Genomic DNA, 22,643 nt, shown 5'->3' with positions numbered 1-22,643 from the left:
CCCTAATATCTTTTGGAGATTTCGCAAGTTTTGATGATTTAAAGGCAGTAAATTGAATCAAATAGAAATAACATTAAATCAGTGGTTTTAATGCTCTCTAGTCTGATATTGGCAATGACAATCAAATATAAGATGACTTTCGAGTCGGTGATCTTCAATTAGGCAGATTCTGAGAACGATTGCGTGGACTTCAAATTGGATGCTGATTTTTTGGTGGGCTTTGACTTAGTTCTGATTCTACTGTGCATGGGTGAGTTGAGCTCTATTGCTTTGCGTGCACCTGACAGCAGTTCTGATTTAACCCTGCTGCGCGAAATGTTTGGAAGCCAACCGGTCTAAAAGAAAAAAAAACATTTAATCATAGACAGAGCGCTCAAGGGATACCTGAAACAAACTATGAGACTCGTTCGCTACTATGCATTGGAACAGTGTTTCGACCTCACTCCTAGGCTTAATTGTCAACAAAATGAAGCTGTGATAGACGACTACCTGCAAAATAAATTATTTACAATTTTGATGGATTCTTTAAAAGTACAAAGTGATACAAAAAAGATTAGCAGCAATTTATTTCACTAGAATGAACTACAGAACCACCAAAACAAAGAAAAATCAATTATTTTTTCCAGTAGAAAATTTTACCAAACGGCAATAACATCCAGAAAAATGGCATCAATCTCTAACCCGATTTCAAACTAAACTGCAAACATGACATAAGTAGCAACCGGATTATTATCAAGCCTCTATTTAATTAAATTTAGATTTTGAATTCTCATTTTCAATTATTAAGAGTCGAGAAGTCAATAAATAGATATCTGCAGTCAAGTAAAAGGCCAAATTGTAAAAGCAAGATCAGATTAAATTTATACGGAGTTCAACCGAGCTACATAACCACAAGGTTAATCATGAGAGGCAAGTCATGTTTGCCTATGGAAATTTTAAGATTGATCTTAAAAAACTATAAAATCAGATGAACTCACGTATTTCAAACTGGAGGACTCCCCATTTTTGGAATTTGGGATAATTTTGAAAAGGACATGAAAAAGGTTTGACCTACATCAATCTTTTTGAATATTGATGGCGTCAAAAAATGAAACATGAAATGTTTAAAACGTTAGCCACTAACGAAAATGCAAGTGGAAACAAGCAATTTTAATGAAGAGAAATCAATTAAACTTCGAATATAACTGGCCTTCTGGTCAGCAATTAGCTATTAATTGGACGCATTCGGATTTTTTCTTAGAAAGGATTCTGATGCATCCTTAGAAAAGTAATCGGACTTGTCGGCCCTCCAACTAAGTGGTGAGTACGTTTGTGAAAATCCGATTATAAATAAACTCAACAATTCACCAATAATTTACACAATAAAATAACGTTAAATTCATGTGTACAATTGTTTAATAACGCGAAGAAAAATTAGATTCCCGTGAACCTCTTTTTTTTACAGACGAAGATTTTTATTGATAAATTAAACGGCACGAAAAGAACAACAATGACGCTCACAACTGAAAATTTACTCTGTTTCTTTTGAAAATCATCAATCACCCTGTGAATGAAACATTTAGTAAGGAACTCAAAACAGTATTGAACTCAAAACAAGCAAAGGGATATTTTATAACACTTTATTAATCAATGAGATTTTTCAATATTGACACTGTTTTAGGGCTGCAGCAAAAAAAATGGCAGTAAAAACTAAAACCTTTAACAAAATGAGCTAACTATGAATAGAAGACATTATCTTGAATAATTTTCACCTTGTTATGATTCAATTCAACGCTGTCAGTATTGAGTCTCAGTAACAATACTACATTGAGTACAAAAAATTGGCTAAAATTCCTAAATTTATATTTTTCCAATGAGAACACATTGCATCGATGTAGGAAACGTAGCAGGACATGTCCTGACGCAAGTCAATAATTTTTCCTCGTGTGAACAAAAAACTAAACCTATAATGGAATTGGAATTGATTAGGAAAAACATTTAGAATAGAGTGAAATCCAAAAAAAGCTGAAAAAAACTGTTTGAAAAGTCAATGACATATGCACAAAAAACCAATAGAGGGAAGGCGAATTTTTGATCAAACACCATTTTCTCGCTCTACTTTGAACTTAAAGAAAAAAATTGCGCCGCACAAGCGCGATTTCTTGTTTTATTGACCAAAATTATCGCTTCAATTTGTCTTTAAAAATCATGAAAACGTATAAACAGATATTTTAAGAAAAGACCGCGCCCCAATGCAACTCAATTTCTTTGAACTATAAACAATTTTAATCGTCCACAAAACAACTCATTCAACAGCGTTTTTGCACCATTAGAAAACATGCATTGCCTTTAGTACCATTTGCCCGGCATTAACTAGAAAAAAAGCGAAAAGATTTTCGAATTCAATAATAGCCATGTTTTCAATTGATTAATGTTAAAAAACTGAAACGTTAATTTTTGTAGCATAAATGAAGAATTACATGCAAAATTGACTTCAAAAAGTCATAAATGTGAACAGAACAGAGTGTAAGTTCAAATGTTCCCAAAACCTAAAACCTGTATAAAACTTCAAAAAAGACTATTTCTAAAGAAAAGGCTTTAACTCTATACTCTATGGTTGGCGGCCTTTTTAAAGATACCGTTAACAACCCTGCAAAAAAAATATATCCAATGTCACATCCAAAATCGACTCAAAGACAAACAACAGGTGAGCTCTAAAGTGGGGTCAGAAATAAATGAAAGCTGAGCATGTGAATTCGAGCAAAAGAGCGTTTTCAAATGATAATGTTGTTCCCCTGCTTGCAATTAATATGTGATCCGAAAACAAAATGTGTTTTTCAGTGAGTGTATAGTCAATATCCTTCTGTAACTCTGCGGGCATATCCGTGAGTCTGGAAATACCTTATATGAAATGATAAGTGTTGGCTATCTCATTTCACCGCTAACAATAATAAAAAATACTGTGGTTTCCAGTAGCAGCATGGAGATTGCGTTGGCTATCTGCATAGTAGAGATTAATGGCTAGTGGGTTCCATGATGACTCACTCAAAATGCAGTTTTTCAGTATCAGTGGTATTGACTATATAAAATAGTTTTATGTCTTCCATCCATTGTTGATTTCCTTCTAAGAATATTGATTTTCAGCAGTGAATATGGCAGTGGAAAATAGGTTTTCACTTTTGTAATGAGAATTATATCTAAATACTAAAAGATCTATTTTCTTGAGTTTACTGTGAAAGTGTTTATCAAAATGTACCTAATATATCTAAACCTATTTGCGTATAAATTGAATAAAGCAAACAAATTTTTTAAAGTTTTTATCTCTGCTTAGTTCTAATGGTTAGATTTTGAAAAATCACCGATCCCGTCTGTTAAGGCAGACCATATTTAAGTTCTCTATTTCCTTTAGGTCAGTAGGGATAGAGCTACTTATTTGTGAGCGCAAAATAGGCTTAACTAACTCTAACTGATTAACCAACTCAGGAAAGAAAACTGAAGAACTTCCATTATTATGGTAATAGATATATAAAGCTCTGGAGTCAATGATACACACAAACTCTGTGTACAAATCCAGAAGATTAGTTATAGAAGAGTGGCATGCTTTTTAAAAGAGAATGAAGTCTTCTCAGTCTGTGATTGGTGGAGAATTCACATAATAGATTTCCATCTGCAGCACTATGTTAAAAATTATTGAATATTTTCCAGGAAATCATCGAAAAATAATTGATTCTGTACAGGATTCTAACGAATGGTAAAACAGAGGTAAGTGACAAAAATAAACAAAAGTAAGACCAATTAAGACTGCAAGTTTGACCAGTATAGACAAAATGGAACAAAACTGAGCCTAAAATGCCTACCAATTCTATAACTTAAACTTGAATAAAAATTTACAATTACAATAGAACTGTTCCTGCCTCTGAACATGATGAAAAATGAACTCAATTTTGTATGAAATTCTGGCCAAATTTCACCAAAATGTAGCCCATTTGCATAGTTGAATTCATTGCAGTATATGGCAAGATTCACTTATTGAGGTGAGCGAATCCCACTACTTAACAACCTTGAGAATAAACTGCTGAAACTAATTTTTTGAAGTTCTGAAAAAACTATTTCACAGGCAGTGAGTATATTGACATCAATAAGTGTATAATCTGGGTTCACAGCTGAAGGTAAATAAATAGGAATACGAGTGACTTGCCTTGAAAAAATCGGAGGAGGTAGGGTGAGATGCTGAGGATGAAGTGGAGTTTGTAGTGGTCACGTGTACAGGCTGTGAGTCACTGAATACCCTGTTGAAGTTACTCTCTCTGTTTTGCAACTCCAGTTTAGCTTGTCTCAATTCCCTCCTCAGTCTCGCTATCTCCTGATTCTCATCCATATTCTATTACCACAAAAACAACAACAACAGTGAGCGGGGAGTTGTGATGAGGAGATAATGAGAACTTCCGGATCAGGAAAATAACAGCGATTGTTCGATTGTTGATAAATTATAACGAGGGCGTACAGAGAGGAAGGTAAATAGATGAGAAATAAGGTCGACTAGGTTTAGGTGCGCGACCAATGTCAGCTCTGATCAGAATAACTTGCGCCTGTCTTATCAGCGCGTTGGGCAAGTTATATCAGATAACGGTAACTAATCGGATTGTGGCGAGGTCAACCATTTGAAAAGACAGATGATCGGGAGCAACATAACTTCCTTACCTTATTTGCATCTAGACCACGAGTGATGTCTGCGAAAAGTCTCTTGTTTGGTCGACCTAGAGTCTCTCTTGACCAATATTGACGACCCATAGTCTTTCTTCTTCTACTCCATGGTCTTCTACTCATAAGTAGACCCACGGTCTTATTATACCCTTTATTGGTCTCAGGGCCGAATTCAGAGACTGAATGGTCTGATCAGAGTGTTACCTGCGGTCTCGTTAGCTTATTTGAGCACAGTTTAGAGTCTGGATAGTCCGGTGATACTGTATGAATAGTGTGAAAAGAGCCCTTTCCAAGCCTATGCGGTGTGATCAATTTTTTTATAAAAGTCAATCATCCCCCCGAAAAGGTAAAACGAGAACACGCGCAATTTTTAGGAGAACACGTGAATTTTTGCGGGTTTTAGCGGTTTAATTTTTGTTTCCACTGCTTCTTGTTGGCAGTGGTGAATGATTCTTTTCACCGCTTAAGTGGTGAAAATAAAAATTTCACAGCTAAGTATCGCTTAATTTTTTTTTTTAAAAATGCATTAAAAAACCACAACTATTACAAAAAATTAACACATGTTTTGCATAAATTGGAGTGAAACTTATTTTAATACAAAAGGAATAAGAAAAATCTAAGTGACAGGTTGCGCAGTTGAAATAGAAGTGGTTGACATGCAGAAGGTGAGAGATTCAAAACCGGGTGGCGGTTTTTTCGTAAGAAATCTGGTGATTGCTTTTTTGGTTTAAGACCGGATGTATAGACTATCTGAACTGTGAATCTGCAAAACTTTTTTTCAGAGTAGGTTTATTTGAAGAAATGTTGTCATTATGTAAATAAGTTGCGAATTTCTCTCTAACAGTTTCAAAATCAGATCTTAGTGGTACTGTGAAATGATGCATTTTTGTGTTGTTTTCTATTAACGTTTTAGCTATATTACGTTTTATTCGCATATTTTTGTCTGGTTTTATTGTTTATTCTTGTCAAGTTTGGTTTTTCTTCTCGAAAACTACATAGATGTTCTACATTGCTATGTCAGTTTTCCTGTAATTTGTATCAGTACCTCAGCCACTGCCGGTCTCCAGCCCGTAAAGTAAAAGGAGGAGGGTAAAAACTAAACATTGCATAGTGGAAAATCTGAAAACGTCAGTTTTTACCTTGATTTGAGAAAAATTTGACCACATTCTGGCTATAATATAAACTTCAGGTAAATAATTGTATTGTATGAATTCGTATTTTCAAGGACTTCTGAGCAAAAACAATGCTACAACCTGGTTTGGATCACGAATTTAATTGTGGTTATGACTTTAACCTAATGCGGACAAAGTCAAAGACTGAGTCAGAATAATCCAGAGTCTGATTCAGAGTCTGAATCAGACGAAAATTATATTGTGATTCAGAGGCTGAATCAGACTGTGAATTGCAGTCTAAATTCGAGAATATAAGAGCAAAATGTGATGTGAAAAGACTCTGATTCAGTGCTATTTTTTTGGAAAAACTTCCTCATTCCGTACAGAATTACTCTGACAGTTAGGTATGAGTTTTTGCAAAACTTTATTTTGGTGGTACGAAGACCAATTATAAACACAAATAACTTAGATTCTCGTAGTCTGAAATTGTAAAAAGTTAACCTTACGGTTGCTCTGGTGTTCTATGCGCACTAATCTTGAGCTGACGGAACTCGTATTGTGATCCCCAGTCTTAAAAATTTTTCCGACATCCGGAACCAAATTTCAAAATTTTCCTGGGTTGAACTAATCTGAAAGAAAAAATATCGATAAAAAACTTTTTCAGAATAAGCAATCACAATTTTTTTAAAAAATTTATAGCCTCTATTATGCATCGGAATCTAATAAAAACACCAAAAATCCAAACGCTATAAAAATCTTGTTTTTTTCCTCATCGATGTTGTTAGAGAATTAATGCTCATAGTTTTTTTGGCGTTTTCAATTTGATAGTTTTTATGCTGATTCTTCTTCGAGAATTTTCAACGCAATTCATTCTTTCCTTTACTTCCTTTTAATTGTTCTATATATAAAAGTTTATTTCCTTTTCCAGAAAAGTTTATTTCCTTTTTTGTTCTAACTATCAAATAAACCTTCTGAACATACTCCCTCTAATACAACCTCTAAAAATTAAAGAAATAATTATAAAATATAGAAAAATGAATGAAAAATATAGAAATAAATTCTACTGAAAGAAATTCTACTTCCAGAGAGTATTTTTAATAGCATTTTTAACTTACTCAAGTAGTTTTATTTCGCTTAAGCATATTTTGAATCTATCTATGAATAATAGTGAGTTCTTGTTTAATTTGGTTTAAAATCAAGTCTAAAACAAAGAAAAAAGCGAAATTAAAAATGAAGGAAAACCTCAAGTATGCTGTTCTGACGTTTCAGTGTTTCATTCTGTGAACCATTTTGATCATCCTTTCCTTCATTATTCATTTCCAGCCTTGAAATCAATTCACGCAACTCTCTGATGACTTTCGCCATTTCTTTTGCTCTTTTTTCAGCCTCTTCACACCTGCTGGTCAAATCAGTCTTCTCTTTTGTGGAATAAGCTTCGAAACTGGACATTTTGGCTTCGAGGGAACCCTTTTGGGATATTAGCACCTGATTTTGCTTTGTGAGGCGATCATTCTTGGACTGCAGGTCGTTGACGATGTACTCGTGGCTGGACAGGATCTCACGCGACTCCTCCAGTTCTTTGGCCAGATTCATGTTGATCTCGCGAGATTTATCTGAAATTCTGGTAAACTTAAGAGATTTCCTGCGGCATTTGCAACCATCTGCGCAATAGCGAATTCTAGGTTTAAAACTGTACAAAAATAATGCCGAAGTATTTTAAACCAATGAGAAAGGTTTAATTAGTAAATATTGATTCAGACAAAAGTTCGATTATAGATCTGACGCACCCACAAAATAAAAACTTAAAACTTTATATAAGGGCGATATAATTTTAAATTTTAGCAAAACTCAGACTAAATTAACTTTATCTTGCTCATATAGCTGTTTTTATAAGGTTAACTATTAGCTGTTTTTGGACGTCTTTTGAGTATAATTTATAATTGCGTGTTGACCAGTAAGCTAATAGATCTCTAGGTGATTTTGTTAATAGTACTAAATTTTGTTCCAATAAGTGTATCTATATAGATAATCAAATCGGTTAGCCTCTTGTTCAGCTCAATTGTTTCTTGTTCAGCTCATGTCGGCGGAATTTTACTTTGCTTAGAGAAAAATTTTGATTATAACGTTTAATTCTTTTACTTTGGAGTTAACTTTTAGTATCTTTGCCACTATAAGAACTTCAATTGATATTGCCAAAAAACTGAAACATAGCATTGAGTTTTTTTTGAGAAGTAAATCTTGAACGATTGCTGTATTCTATAACACAACCAATATATGGTAAATTTTTCAAAAATTGGATCTTTTTGTTGGATGACATTTGATTTAAATAGCGCGATCGATTAATCGATCAATAGGCTTGATGAGGATGTGGCCAAATTACAACAGCAGTGACGGAGACTAGTCAACTGTGCCAACCGACAAGACCACTGGATCTTCACCAGCTGCGCTCCTTCCAGGAGACGAATAGTGGAGCCTCTCTGAGGGCAGGATTGCATGAGGGCAGGACAAACCTCATTAAGGTGTTGAATGAAGAGGTTGGTAGAACCCTTTATTCAATTTAAGAGCAGTAAGCTTATGAAAAATACTAACCCTCCCAGGAGTGTTTTCTACTTAAAAAATCTAAGGAGAATGCGGAATTGTGAATTTTGAAGGCATGAATTCCAGAACACACGAGAGACTATAAGAAAGTGACGTCCAGGTAATGTATTGACGAAATTGTAGGAGATAACATCTGGAACCCATGAAGATTTTCGCTGCTATGCTGCATGTCAACTGAACTGATTAAGGCCGCGAAATTTAATATTTTTGGAATCTTGCCACCCGTTAGTTTTTTTGGAAGAAATTATCTGATAACAGTTAAAGCAACGGCTGAACCAATAAGCATCCAATTTGCTGAAAAAGTGAACTACATTCGCAACAACGCCTGTCTTCGACTCGTGATCGATTGGGCAAACAAAGAAAAACATCCGGACGAAAACCCATCAAAGTCTCAAGAAATATAATGCAATTACACAACTAAAGGGTACTGTTGTACAGAATATGACATGTGTAAGGGAACAACAGAACACTGAGACACCTTGTAAAACCCCAAGTGCTTCAAGAGATATTTTTAGACCAAATACCTTCAAGAGATATTTTTAGACCAGTGCCGTGGACTTAATAGTGTTCTCTATTAAGTCCGCGGCACTGCGGGTAAGAAATGGTGAATTCGCTTCTGACAATCAATATAAGGATACATTTCAGCAAGGTGGACGCCGGTATCAAAAAACTTGTTCTAAGAGCAAAAAAAGTTGATAGCACTCTTCCGTGCTAGCGGACTTAGAAAGCAAAAACGATCGAATTTAGAAAGAAATACTGCTGAACAGGGATATAGAAAAAATGTTTTAATTTTTGGAGCACACAACTTTTTCTAAACTGTTTGTCGATCAAATTTCTGAAACCATCTGCAACAGGAAGCGTGCAAAACCTTGAAAAAGAGAAACCTTGAACAAAAGAGTCAACGCAGATGTATTGATTAAGTTTTGGGCTCATTATATGAACAGCAGTGGCCAAATGAGTCCGTAAACAAATTGTTTGTACAAAACAACTGTACACTAGATTACAGGACAGACCTCATTTTTCCTGTTGTTCGGGCAAGAACGCAAGAAACCCATCAGCCTGTTTTTATTTAAAGCACAGCGTCAAGAAAATGTAAAAGTATTAATATACAAGTTGGTTCATTAAGTAATTTAGTGGAGCGCGCATAAATGCTTGAGAAATGATAACCTATAGACAAGAAAAAAGGCAAAAAATATATTTAGCAGAAAAAAGTTTTCGAAGAAGAACTAAAAGCGGGAGAAAAAAATTAGCTAATTGCACATCATGAGATAAAACTGCAGAACGTTTTTTTTGGTTGCGGAACATAGGACACCATTTAAGACACTTCAGAGGTGAAGTACAAACGCCACAAAAATGTAAATTAATCCTTACAATAAATTGAAGCAATTTAAAGACAGTGAAACGCCGACACGGGGAACAATATTTTCATGCGCCAAAAACCTGCGGGACAAATAAAACGTGGACTGCTGGACTGCAACAAACCAAAAGCAGACATACACAATTTTCACAACAGAAACCTTTTGCACACGCCAAAACAAAAAACTTAGCCCTTTCCAATGGATAGACGAAGATGAAGATTTTTTTGCAACTTTTATGCAGAGCGCCACATAAAGACACAATGTCGACACCTTAACTAACCGAAGAACCTGAAGGAGAGCATATACCATTTATGACGCTATCAAAAGAACCCACGTGTACACCACTGCCTCAAAGACCTCAAAAGCAAAAAGTGGTCATGAGGGACTTAGGTGAGCGAAAGTCAACTCCAGATAGTATAACTAACAAATAGAACGAATATGAATATAACTAACTAATGAACGCCCTTCCGCAAGTCCACTGGGACTGATAACACGCAACTCTGCACCCTCAATATTAAACAATCGGGAAGAACGTCCTGTCAAACAGAACAACCAAAAAATGAAAACTCAAGATGAATAGATGAATTTTAAGAGAGAATCCTTCCATTATTAAAACAAATTAGTAAAAAAAAATTGTAAAAATTCTTTGAAACTTGATTAGGTTTTGAGTTTTCATGTGTAACTTATATATAAAAGTAAATTTCTGATAAAAAAATTTTCATACGTAGACACAGAAGTAGATTATTATATTAGAAGCTTAATAGTGAACTATTAATAAAAAGAAAGCTGATTAGCTGACTTCCATTTTTTGAAGAAACGAAGAAAAATAATTGTTGTGTCATCTCTGAATCTGAGGAAATAAGTTCTAAACAAATGGAAGAGCAACTGAACATTTTTGTTCTGATGTTCAATATTTTAATTATTTTATTTAGACTTGGGATATGACTGCAAACAACTCGGAGTATAGAATCAGCAGCTATTCTTAGGTTTGAAAAACAGACAAAGATTTCCCTAGCTTACTTTTAACTATCAGTTGATGTTTTAACGTCTCTTCACTTTTCTTTTTGTCATTCACAAATTGGAGAAGCAAAATAGAGAACCCGAATAAGTTGCAGCAACAAGGATTTGAGGGACAAGAATGACCTTCTAAAGCGACAGATACAACAAGCATGCTGATTTTCAATAGGAGCTGCAATTGCAATAAACCTGGAACCATTAATAGAAAAACCGACAAAATCGTTCTCTCTCTCTCTCTCTCTCTCTCTTTCTAGTTTTTGCTATAGTACTAACAAAAAATATAACTCATCGAAACCAAAGCGCGTGCTATAGAATCAAAGCAGTGCAACTAGACCTTGAAAAAACGCTGTATTTCATGCTATGGCTACCAGCAATACGAAAATCCCTCATCAAGAACGTAGAGTGCTAAACAACACAGACTGAAATCGCAGTACTCGACAATCAAACCTGGACAGATGCCAGATGGAAAAATAACAGAATACCCAATCAACTGATTGCCAAAAGTAAGTTTCTTTAGGTATGTTTTCCATAATCAAACTCCAATCAATAATCTAAATTGGACACTGAATGCTGTGCATAGGGAATAAAAATTTCAAACACTGTACAAGACTGGACAGAGATTAAATTTTGACGCTATAATGGCAGATTTTGGCTAACAGGAAGTTGCATACAAAAATTTAGAAGCTGATTTTGAACTATTTTAAAAACTCTCAAAGCTGCATATCAAAGGAAAGCAATTTTCAACACCATACGACCACTCAAGCCTACATCGCCCTTTTATTCATATTATAGAATAATTTTGGTTATGAAAGGATGTTCATGACATTTCCGGTGTATACTGGAGACACTATAACAAAGCAATCCCCACAGCCTCGACCCGTCAAAAAATCAATTAGAGTGGCATTATTGCAATAAACACCTACCTATTTGATCGTGTCCATGCAAGATGAAAGTTACGCAGAAATTAAAAGCGATGCTTGTTTATTATGTTTGGGATTACCACTTCCCAGCTTGGCAGAAAGTTTGTGGGGTTTCGGAGTTTAGTTGTGTTGAACGGCCTTGTTCTATAATAAGATAGCTATAATAAAAAAATGTATACGAGAAGTTTGGGATTTGTCAATTTTATCAATTGCAATGTGTTTGCGTAACTCCATTAACTTGCAAGAGTATGGATGCCTTTAGAGCGCTTGCGGAGTATGGATAACTTGCAGAGTATGGATAACTCCATTAACATTGGATGCCTTAACTCATGGAGTTCTTTGACTCATAATCCGAGGCAACCACGCAATGGGAAAACTACTCGAGGCAACCAATGCAATGGTGAGGCTGCTTGACCCACAGAGAACATAGCGGATTAACAGCGACAATAAAAACACCGGAAACTTTTACGTTGTTTCTGCTGTGCCAAGTGTACCGGAAAAGACTCTGAAAGTACTGACTGTAAGAGTACATATTATTAGATCAGAACTAAAGGATGTTCCGTCAATGGACGCAACGCCAGAGTTCATAAACAATTTTTTTGTTGAAATACACCCGCACTAAGAAAGCCAACAGCAACTTCAAACAATTTAATCGCAAATTGTTGTTAACAATATTAAAAATTGTTTGTATTTCAGTTGTCAATTTTACTGCTAGTTTTCTCATTTCCGCTGTTAGGAATATCATTCTCGCTGTTTGGTTGATGCAGAAATTTTAACCTAAAAACAATTTATCAAAAATGTTTGCAGAATCCATCAGTCAATCAAAATAGAGAAAGGAATTTTGCAATGCAAGGGAAAGAGAGATCAAATCGAGTAAAGCGAGTACCAATCGAGGAGAGTGAATTGTGGTACCCAAGAATTTTCTTGGTATCAATTTAAAATGTTACATTGTATTTTTAGCCCTATTACATTTGTACTAATATTTATATTTTGCATCTTGCAGTGTTTGTGTTGGCTTACTATTCTGGAGGGTGGATGTAGGAACGGTAAGTTTTTCCTAGACAGTTTTATAGAAATTAGAATTCACTTTATATTATTTCCAACTCAAAAGCTAGGTTGAACGCTTCAAAACATTTAAATGCCAAAATTATTTAAACTGATGAGGAAGCAAGAATAAAGAAGTTTTTATTCAGACAGAGATTTAATTATAGATCTATCTGCCTTACCTATGGAACAAAAAGAATTGGGAGACTACAAGAGAGGGAATAAGCATCTCAAAGTCATGAATGACCTTCCATAAACTTTCCCGAAAAGAGAACTTTTTCCAATTATTGTTTTGTTTTTAGCAAAACCCGTATTAAAAGAACTTAATCTCGCGAGATTAACAGTTTCGTTTGGGTAAATTATAGAGCGTTTTTGAGAAAATTATTCAGCATAGTTTAAAGTTGAGTTTAGTACAAACATTGGTTTTTGTTGTAGATTGTGTATTCAAGTAATTATTTTCTGTTCAAAAAATATCAGTTCAATAAAACTTTAGTTTGCCTTGTTTGGAAAAAACTTTGATTGCAAACAATTAAATCATTTTTGGAGTTTAAATTTTGTGATTTTGCCGCTATAAGAATTTCAGCTGTTTCCTTCTAAAGTGGTGTAATGCAGCATTGGATATTTTTTCTTAGGCAACTCTGATACAACTGTTTTGCCCTGTAGAGAAACTTACGTAGTTTTATACAAGGGAATTGGTTCAACAAGGTATGCAGTAATCATCATTAATTTTTTCAGGTTGGTTATCATTCGTTGAGTTGGGTTGTGGAGCTAACACAGGCAAGCTTTTTTACGCCAATTCGGTATTAAGTATAATGGTTGATCTCGATTAATTGAAACGAGAAATTGGTTTAGTTCCCGTTCTTAGAATCACCATTTTAATTACCTGAACCTAACTAGAAAGACGAGCTGTTTACGCCCTCTCCAATCTTGTATTAAGTATATCGGTTGATCTAGATAAATTGGAATGAGAAATTGGCTTAGTTCTCGGTCTTAGAGTCACCACTTTATTTCATTGGTCATAACTTTCATGAAAACGTCTGAAAATTTCTTTAGGGTTTGAACGAAGGTATTGGTCTAAACCTTTGTTCTATTTAAGAGCAGTAGGATGTGAAATTGCCAACACTCCAAATAAAACTTTCCTCAACTTATAGGTTAGACATCCATCCCAAATTATCAAAATCAATACGGCAGAAAAACCAAGATCCTGTAATTACTTAATCAACTTCATGTGATGAATTAAATTGAACAATAAATGCAGCTTGTTTGGCAAATAACAATAGTTGGTTGCTCCGACACATTGGTTTCAAACTTCAAATGCATGAAAATATATTTATGCGGTTAATTGGTTTATCTTTCTTCTCTCAATGACAATTTTGTTTGCTCAATTCATGTCTACAATTATAAAGTCAGTTTTTAGCTACCTCAAATCAAATTTAAAAGAACTACCCCACAACTTAAAAAAACTAATTGTATAAAATGAGAAAAAAAGATTTGTGATCAAGTATCCAATTTTAAAAAAAAAAACAACAAACGAGTTGGTAGTTGACAGAATGCTGGTAGGTTGAGAATTCAAAATTCAAGCTTCCAATTTCTAGACAAACATACAGATTACAAAGCTTAAGGCGTATGAACTCCTCTCTTTTCATTTTTTAAAGTGCGTAATTTAAAGTCCGTAATTAAAGTCTCGTATGCAAACTACTTGATTTGAAAAATAAATAATAACCTATAAATAAATTTGCCGCAAAAAATCCGTGAACATGCCCAAATAATTATCTGGAGACACTCATTCGGAAGTAGACCAGGCTTTTATAAGTCAACAATTTTATATTTCATTCAACAAAAGCATTTTCCAAAGTACAGATTGGCTTCAACGTGAAGGAGAAATCATGTTTATCATGCAAAATTTGATTATAGTCAGGATTTCTTTCAGCTACTATTTGACAAAGGCTTCAATAACTGTACAGCAATTTTCAAAAACCAGAATTATTTTCCCGAAAATTACCAACAACAAAAGCATATAAATTCAATTTGAAAACTGATTCATTAAATATCTGAGTAACAGAAATAAATTATTATAAATTAAAATTAGGTCAAAGTCTTTGTAAACAAAGCAATAAAATTTCACGAGCCATCCACGTTGCTTGCGGTAAACATGGTTGCATATTATGCAACGATTTATTTGTATCGAACTCGTGAACATTTTTAGAGCAAACCAATAAATTTGCGAAACAAAAATTGTAACAAAATTGAATTCGACACAACTTTTGCTATCAAACTCTAAAAAATTGTAAAAAAAATTTTGAACACTCCACTCTCAAAGAATAGAGAACTTGAAATAATAATATTCTAGTCAACAAGGCAATTACATAGATTTGAAATAAAATGAAGATTGTTAAATTCGACCTCATGAATTTGGGATTCAAACACTTTTTAAATATAATTCTTTGCATATAACCATTGAATTAAAAGCACTTGCTCCCAATACGGAGGAATCTACCATGACATCAGCAGATATAACAGCAATTTACTTTAACGTTAAAAACTGATTAGCAACAGTGCTGTCTAACATAAACCCAGTGCATTGGTTCCAGGAAAACTTATTGAGATCCCAGGTTTTTTCCCTTATTATCCGGAAAATTCACAGCGATGATCCAGGGGTTTTACCGGGAAATATATCGTGAATTTCAACAAACAGTAGCAATTTTTGCTTTTTTTCACTTGAATAACTCTTTTGCCTGACCAGTTCAACCAACCACTGTAAGGACTAAGCACGAGGGGCTCTTTGTCAACAAAGTTAACTGCAAACATCTAATGGTCTCGTATTTTAAGCTTTTTTTACTGATTCACTCACAATTCCGGGGATTCACGATATATATACCGGTAAAAGTCAAAGTTCCCGTGTTTCGCGCTAAATTTAACAAAAAATGTACAGTTCGTGCAAAGATTACCGGGAAAAGTTAAGATTCCCAGGTTTCCTGCCATAGTTACTGACAAAATATAAGATTCCCGATTTTCCGGCAGGGTTTCAGGAATTCGGGTGACTGGGAAGAACCTGGAAGTCTTCTTCTTACTCTTTTAAGACAAAATAGTTTAGGTGAGTAGTTTAGGTAAGTTCATTATAAAAATTTTCTTTAACCTTTTTTTACCCAATTTGGTGAAAGTTAACTGAACAATTCGAACAGCATCGAACGCTTCAACAAATTTAGACTCTCAAGAGAAGGATACATGTGAAAATTCTTCAAAACCATTCTCAGATTGAGGTCCAAGCAGAACTTGTCTCTGATCAGACCTTCCTGACAAAAGTGACTTCTGATCGGACGGAACCAGACAAAAAAAGACCTCTGATCGGACTATCATCAGCTCAAAAATCAATCCTGATCAGACTGATGTGTGCTATCATCCGCCTATGACAATACTATTCAGTTTTACCTCTAATCAGACTCAAGTGCGCTCGGAATTACCTCAGATCAGACTCAATTGCATTCAAAATGGCATGTGATCAGACTCAAGTGCGCTCACCTGATCAAAGAATGATTTTAAACATAAACATTTTTCTTTATTTTGATATGATATATTAATTTGATAAAAAAAAAATTGTTTTCAGTATTATATTCAACTCATAGAAAACCACTCCTAAGAGTTTTGCACATGAGAAATGAGAACCCAAATGTCGAGAGAATCATTTATTTAGTATGCCATTGTTGTTCGTTTCTGACTCTATAGATGAATTTAAACACCTTAAAAACGTTTTGATCTGCACTTAACCAAAAGTTCTTCAAAAGAGGACCGGCATTTGGAATCAACTCCACACTTTGATTCTGATCAGTACTGTCAGAATCTGGTCAGAATACCGCTGTATTGTTGTCTCTTGGCAAGACTACTGTGCGCAGGAATCCGCCCCTGATCAGAGATTTTCCTGACCATTGTTCAAAATAAAGTGCGCTCGAAGACTTTTTCATGCCATGTAACTCGAGCGCATAAGGCGCAGGAATGCGCTTGAGGATGGTCTGATCAGAAGTCTAATCAGTCTGGACACCTCGACCTTTGCAAATTGGCTCAAACTTGGTTTATTTACTTTCCCTAAAAAATTGCGTTCTATTTATTAGTTTAATAATAATACTTCTCATTTGTCTCATGTCCGTTTGTTACTAGTTTATTTTTCCAATATGCGCGCGAGAAAGCTAAAACTTTGTTAAACCAATAAGTTGCAGAAACATTTCAAAAAGAAGAAAGTTTTACATCACAGAATAATGAAGTGCTTAATGAAGAAGTGTGCAGAATCTCGCGTAAAATATGCCAAAAGTTCCTGTCATACCGCATAAAGTTATGCTGTATGGCACAAAAATTGTAGTTTCAACCCCTTGTAACCCTTTAAAAACATAACCATGGAATTCAATATTCAAATATTCAAATAAAAGCATATTTGGCAAAAAAAAACATTTCTGTCTAACGTTGAATGCCAATCCCAGAACCGAATTGAATTTCATTGAAAAAAGATGATACTGAAGATTTCAATACTCCGTTTCTTTTCTCAATATAATATAATATGTTTTTCAACCGCAGTTTTTCTCAGCGATGCTTAAAAAATTAGCTTTGGCAAAATTTCACTCTTTCAAACATTGTTCCCTTTCATACAATCAACACTACTCATTTTTGCTAAATATCACAACAAATTAATTATTCGGACCAACTGCAAACTTTTTTTCAAATATTTTGTTTTTAATTTACTCAGTTTTCATATGATTAGACCCCACCAAAACAAAAAATTCCTTGATAGTTCTCTTAGAATATAATCGCGACACAATCAAACTTTTCTCTTAAAAATTGTTATTTTTGCCGTAGATTTCGTTAGTGTGTCCTTGCCATTGCGCATGAGTGTATAGCATTGTGTTTATACATACCCAAATTGAGAGTGAGTTCCTGACACTTTGCCTGGAGCTCCTCTGTCTCCAAACGACTCTTGTCCAGATCAAATTGCACTAATCTCATGTTGGCTTCACTACTACTCCCCCACTTGGCCAGCTCTTGTTCCAGTTCTAACAATACATACTTGAACTGCGAACCAAGATTGGTCATAGCCCAACCCTCTCAAACCCCACCCCCTAACCTATTGAGAAGGCCACTCAAAAACGCGTGCTTGGGTATGTCGATAAAAACTTAGTGCAACATAAATTGCAAAAATTAATTCATTAAAGGGGTCAGGGGTGCACGTCTTCTTTTGCGTACGCATCTGACCTTGAATCCTGCTGCTCTTTTGACTTATTTCATCAGACAGTTCTCTGATGTTTTGGTCATGCACGGTTTGCAATCTGTTCACCTCCTCCCTAAACTTGTCCTTGACCAGACCAAGCTCCACTTCATTCGTGTGACTGCTTTGGAACAACATGTGAACAACTTGTGTGAGCTCAGCTATCTTCTTCAGTAGTTTAAACTCGCTTGTAGCACCGTCGCTTGAGCAAACAGGCTAATTGTTTTCCTCTTCAATTCACCGTGACCTTTTTATATGGAAATATTGACCAGTCCCGGTGCGAGACTGGAGAAAGAATTGTGTAGACCTTGTTTATCTTTTAATATTCATGTAAGACGATTGATTATCTTGTAAGATTCTTGCAAATTTAAAAGACTCAGAAATTCCTCTTTCTTAGCATCTAAAAATTTTGCCTCAACGTACCTGCCTCACGTAAGTGCTGATTTATGCTTAAGAAAAAAAATGATACGAGCTTTATATGTGGACCAAATTTAGTTTTTCAGTATTGCTGTTTTATCAATTATTTTGTTTTCACCACTTTCAAGCATCACGATTAGAAAAATAGTTAAACGATCAGTAATTAGGAGCTCTATCTGGCGCCCCTAATACAGAAGCTCCTAATATTCGGAAGTTTTAGAACCCTATTGATGTTCTCAAGAACTTCGGTTTCAAAAGCCATTGATCGGGATGTTGGCTGGATCTGAGCAATATCAACACAGTTGACATTTACCATGAAAAATTAACATGCTTTCAGAATTTCAGAACAAACAAACTAACAATTTATTCTTCGAGGCAGTTTAATATTTTTTAAGGCAGTTTAAATTTTTTAACAGTTTAATATTTTTCCGAGCCGCCTCCGCCGTAAACCCAGCGCATATGTAGAGTCCAGTATTAAAAATCTTTCTAATTATCAAATTAGTTGTTTTTGGGAAAACTCTAGTTTAGGTTCACATTGAAAGGGTTAATACAAACTGATGCTTGCTCTAAAGCGGGAATTAATCGTTATCCAAAAGAAAATTTAAGTTTCAAGCAACATGCTCAAATTATATTAACTTAACTTTGAAGAATATTTAAATTTAAACGGCGATGGTTTATATTATTGAAAACAAAACGGGACAGCAGCTGAACGTAAAAAAGTTAAAAGTTATTTTCGCGGTTTTGTTCCGGTTAAAAACTAAAAAATTGGTACTTATATATGCAATCTTCCGCTAATGCAACATATTGACAGGAGATAAATGTTGGTTTCAAGCAGCAACATCAGTTTAATTTTTTTTTGAGAAAATCTAAGTCTTGAATTTGTATCAACTTTCTCATCAGCTGAGTAAACAGAGTTATAGCTGCTAATTTCCAGCAGTTATTTTTGTTCGTGGTTAAAAAAATGCTTGCTAAAAATGTGTCCGTTCAAAGCGAGTTCCGCTCTTCTGCAATGAGCCCGCCCATCTTTCGCGAACATTTGTCAAACACAAGAAATGTTTCTCAGACGAACTCTCCTATTGGTGCCACCCCTTAGAAGAGGTTTAAAATCAGTAGTGTCAGTTGATGATTTCGACGAATGACTGTTTAAAATGCGAAGTTACCCTGTACCACCCCGGGTTGAGGAATTGTCAAAAAAATTTAAGAAATGCGGTGATAGCGGTGAAAAAAAGTTTCACGGCAAAGCGCCCACATCTAGCGATGAATGCGGTGAAAGCGGTGAATTTCTGTAAGATTTGCGGTGAATTTAGCGGTTAATTTTTGTACGATTTGCGATTTTTAGCGGTGAATTTTTTTCACCGCATTCACCGCTACTCTTACATCTTTTTCTGCAATGTCTTCAGCGGTTACTATTATTGGTAATATTAGCGTTGAATTTTTCAAAGAATTGCGTTTCTTAGCGGTAATTTTTTTTCACCGCATTCAACGCCAAAATTCGCAATTCCTACATCTTTTCACAGAATTCACTGCAAATCTTAACTTTTTTTAGCGATTCTTAACGTTGACACCTCGACCCGGGATAGAATCAGATTCGAAATATTTAAAGAAGTTTTTGACGGGTTTGTGTGTTAATTACTTAGGTTCCCGCTATCTTGAAAAAAATATTCGTAGTCTGAGTCAAGCAAACATTTTTTGTCTTTTTTCACCTAATTGTTAATGCTCTTTGGCCTTAGTCTTGTATTTGATGACAAGTTCTAGTGAACACTTTAATTTTCCCGAATTCGAGTCTCAAGTCGATCAACCTTTTTACTATTACCTTCAGGTCTTTTTGGTTACAATTGTAGAGCAAACTAAATATCGTTAGTATTATGCGCAATTTACATACAAATTATGGTTTGAAACGGGGAAAATCAAGCTAAAAATAATATTGGAGAATTGAAGTCGAACAATGGATGGTTTATGAAAATGAAAGGGTTGACTTCTTGAATGAATTTAACAAATAAAGATGTAGGTTGGGAATACAAATATAAAAAGAACTTTCCTTTACCAGGTTTTTTTCCTGAGTTTTTATATCTTTTTTCTTAAAAGCAGGTTTTTTTGAGAAAACAATTGCCTGATCTCTTCTATCGACTGTTCGTTTTGGCTGCCATTGTGACTCACCTCTGGCTGCAGTTCCAAAACTGAATCCACAGATTTTCTTCTGGAGACTCCAGATGCATTGGGCTGACTGTATCGCCTGGATGACAGTTTGGGTTTTGTTACCTGAGTTGTGCTGTTTTGTCTAGATAACTTGATTGAGTTTTTGTAAGCATCGTTATTCATTACTTGTTGGACTGTTCTGTTTTTCTGTATTCAAGCTATATTAAAAGATATAATGGCATGAACAAATTACTGAAAACCAAAAGGTTCTGAATAAATAAACGAAAAGAGACCATTAGATTGAGCTCAATTTGCTTTCTAATGAACACGTCACAATAAGAGTTCGCTAATGAACCAATATTAAAACAACAATACACTGATAATAACTGAATGTTCAATAAGTTCAAACGCAAATTATTAACAGCTAATTCTTTATGAAAAAAATTTTGTTTTCAGATTGCCTGGTTACATGTAATTTTCGAATTTCGGTCATACTTTAACCTACAATCAGGTGTCTTAGTGTTGCGTTGCTTAGCCGGACATCTAAACTGAAAAGTTTAAAGATTTAAATTGCTGAGTAAAAAAATTACATTCAATGTCATATGCCCGTTTTATTATCGGCTGCAAAAAGAAGTGCAGAAAGCCTTTATCGTTTTTTCGTCCTCAAGCTCTTCTTAATTTCACTCTTTTTCCATTCAAATGCAACAATTATTTGCGGTCCTACCCTGGTTAGGGGATATTGCTCAAAAAACCACTGGTCCCACAATTTTTCTCCTTTTTCCAAATTCTACTAAGTTGCTTGCATGTCCAGTTTCACAGATATCTCAAATATACCTCAGTCGGGATCCAATAAAATAGGTTGTCAACCTTCTTCTATCGGCAGGAACACACAAAATTGACAAGCATTACAAGTTAACCTCCACTACAAATTAGCCTCCTCCTTCGAAAAACAAATTTTATAAAACGCCACCTCCCCAAAAACCCTCCCCCCAAGAAAAAAAACAACAATAATAATAATAAATTCGTTTTTGGTTAGTACTCAAGTACAAATTACATTACCAATTTCACGGTCAATTTTGAGAAGCACCAAACCGAGTGGCCGCTTTAGGCTTATCGCATGTTTTAAAGCGCCAATGTGTGTTTTTGAAAATCCACAATTTGATAGGATCTTTTGGAGCATCGCCTAATATTGATTGCATTTGCCTTAGTTGGTCATGTCAATACAAAAGGATTGACCGCTATTTTTTTCAAAACAATGAAAAATTTGGTTTTCTAATTTATGTGTATATTTCCAAAGGAACTCTGACAGTTGATCGGAATCAATAATATAGACATTTTTTAGATTATGTATATAAATTTCAAGAACAAAAAAAAGGAGGAAAGTTGTAATGACTTTTGAATCCAATCAAGCAAAAATGTTGAAAGGTATTCTAACGCTGTGGGACCATTTCTTTTTATTTGAAAGTGCTTGATTTTCTAGAATTGGCAATATTTTTTGTTCGTTTTTCTGACAGAATAAACTTATCAATTTTCAATTGCGTTATACTATTATTCAAAATTTGTGAGACGTGTGACTTCGTAGGGTTTTTCAAAAGTTTTAGATCAGTCAAGTAGAAATCAGTTGAGGGTATAAATCAAGTAAAAGGCAGGTATTTTTCATCGATTTTTAGATGTTTCAGTGTCTCCGCTGGAGTATTTACAGTTGATCGTTTGATAAGTAAAAAAAGTATCTTGTTTCAGAGAACTTTAAACTTGATTACAAAACTAAATAATTGTATGTGAAATAGTTTTCATAGAACATTCCAAATATTGGCAGAAGAGGTTTTGGTCGGTATTTGCCAAGATCAATCTCTTCGCCAGTATTATAGACAGAAACGATCGTAGCCGCCTTAAAACAATCACAAAAACTGCATTTTACTATCATCTTGTTAAACAGTATTATGAATGTTTCGCAGAGTACTAGATTGCCTGCTTTCAATTGCAATTAAACATAGAGAAATAAACCAAATTTCTTTTGTTTTCCAATCGGTTTGTTTCAAAGAATTTTTCTTGGCTACTAAATTCTCTGATTACAATTGAAAGCTCTGTTGCACTTTGCTGCCAGAATAAA

The 22,643-nt window shown here is 34.6% G+C and overlaps 1 protein-coding gene across 1 annotated transcript; it reads right to left on the bottom strand.

Moving 5' to 3' along the window:
* Window positions 1-28: 28 nt before the first annotated feature.
* LOC142353033 (uncharacterized) lies at window positions 29-20,799 on the bottom strand. Its single transcript, XM_075405224.1, has 6 exons — window positions 20,508-20,799; window positions 17,968-18,182; window positions 17,634-17,768; window positions 7,038-7,408; window positions 4,178-4,360; window positions 29-335 (listed from the first exon to the last, which is right to left on the bottom strand). Exons 1-6 carry the CDS (start codon window positions 20,714-20,716, stop codon window positions 159-161), a joined length of 1,290 nt encoding a protein of 429 aa, XP_075261339.1. The 5' UTR covers window positions 20,717-20,799; the 3' UTR covers window positions 29-158.
* Window positions 20,800-22,643: the final 1,844 nt, after the last annotated feature.

The sequence above is a fragment of the Convolutriloba macropyga genome, chromosome 14, assembly GCF_964194025.1.
Source record: "Convolutriloba macropyga chromosome 14, txConMacr16.3, whole genome shotgun sequence".
Lineage (NCBI taxonomy): Eukaryota > Metazoa > Xenacoelomorpha > Acoela > Convolutidae > Convolutriloba > Convolutriloba macropyga.
This window is presented reverse-complemented; position numbering and strand designations above follow the sequence as displayed.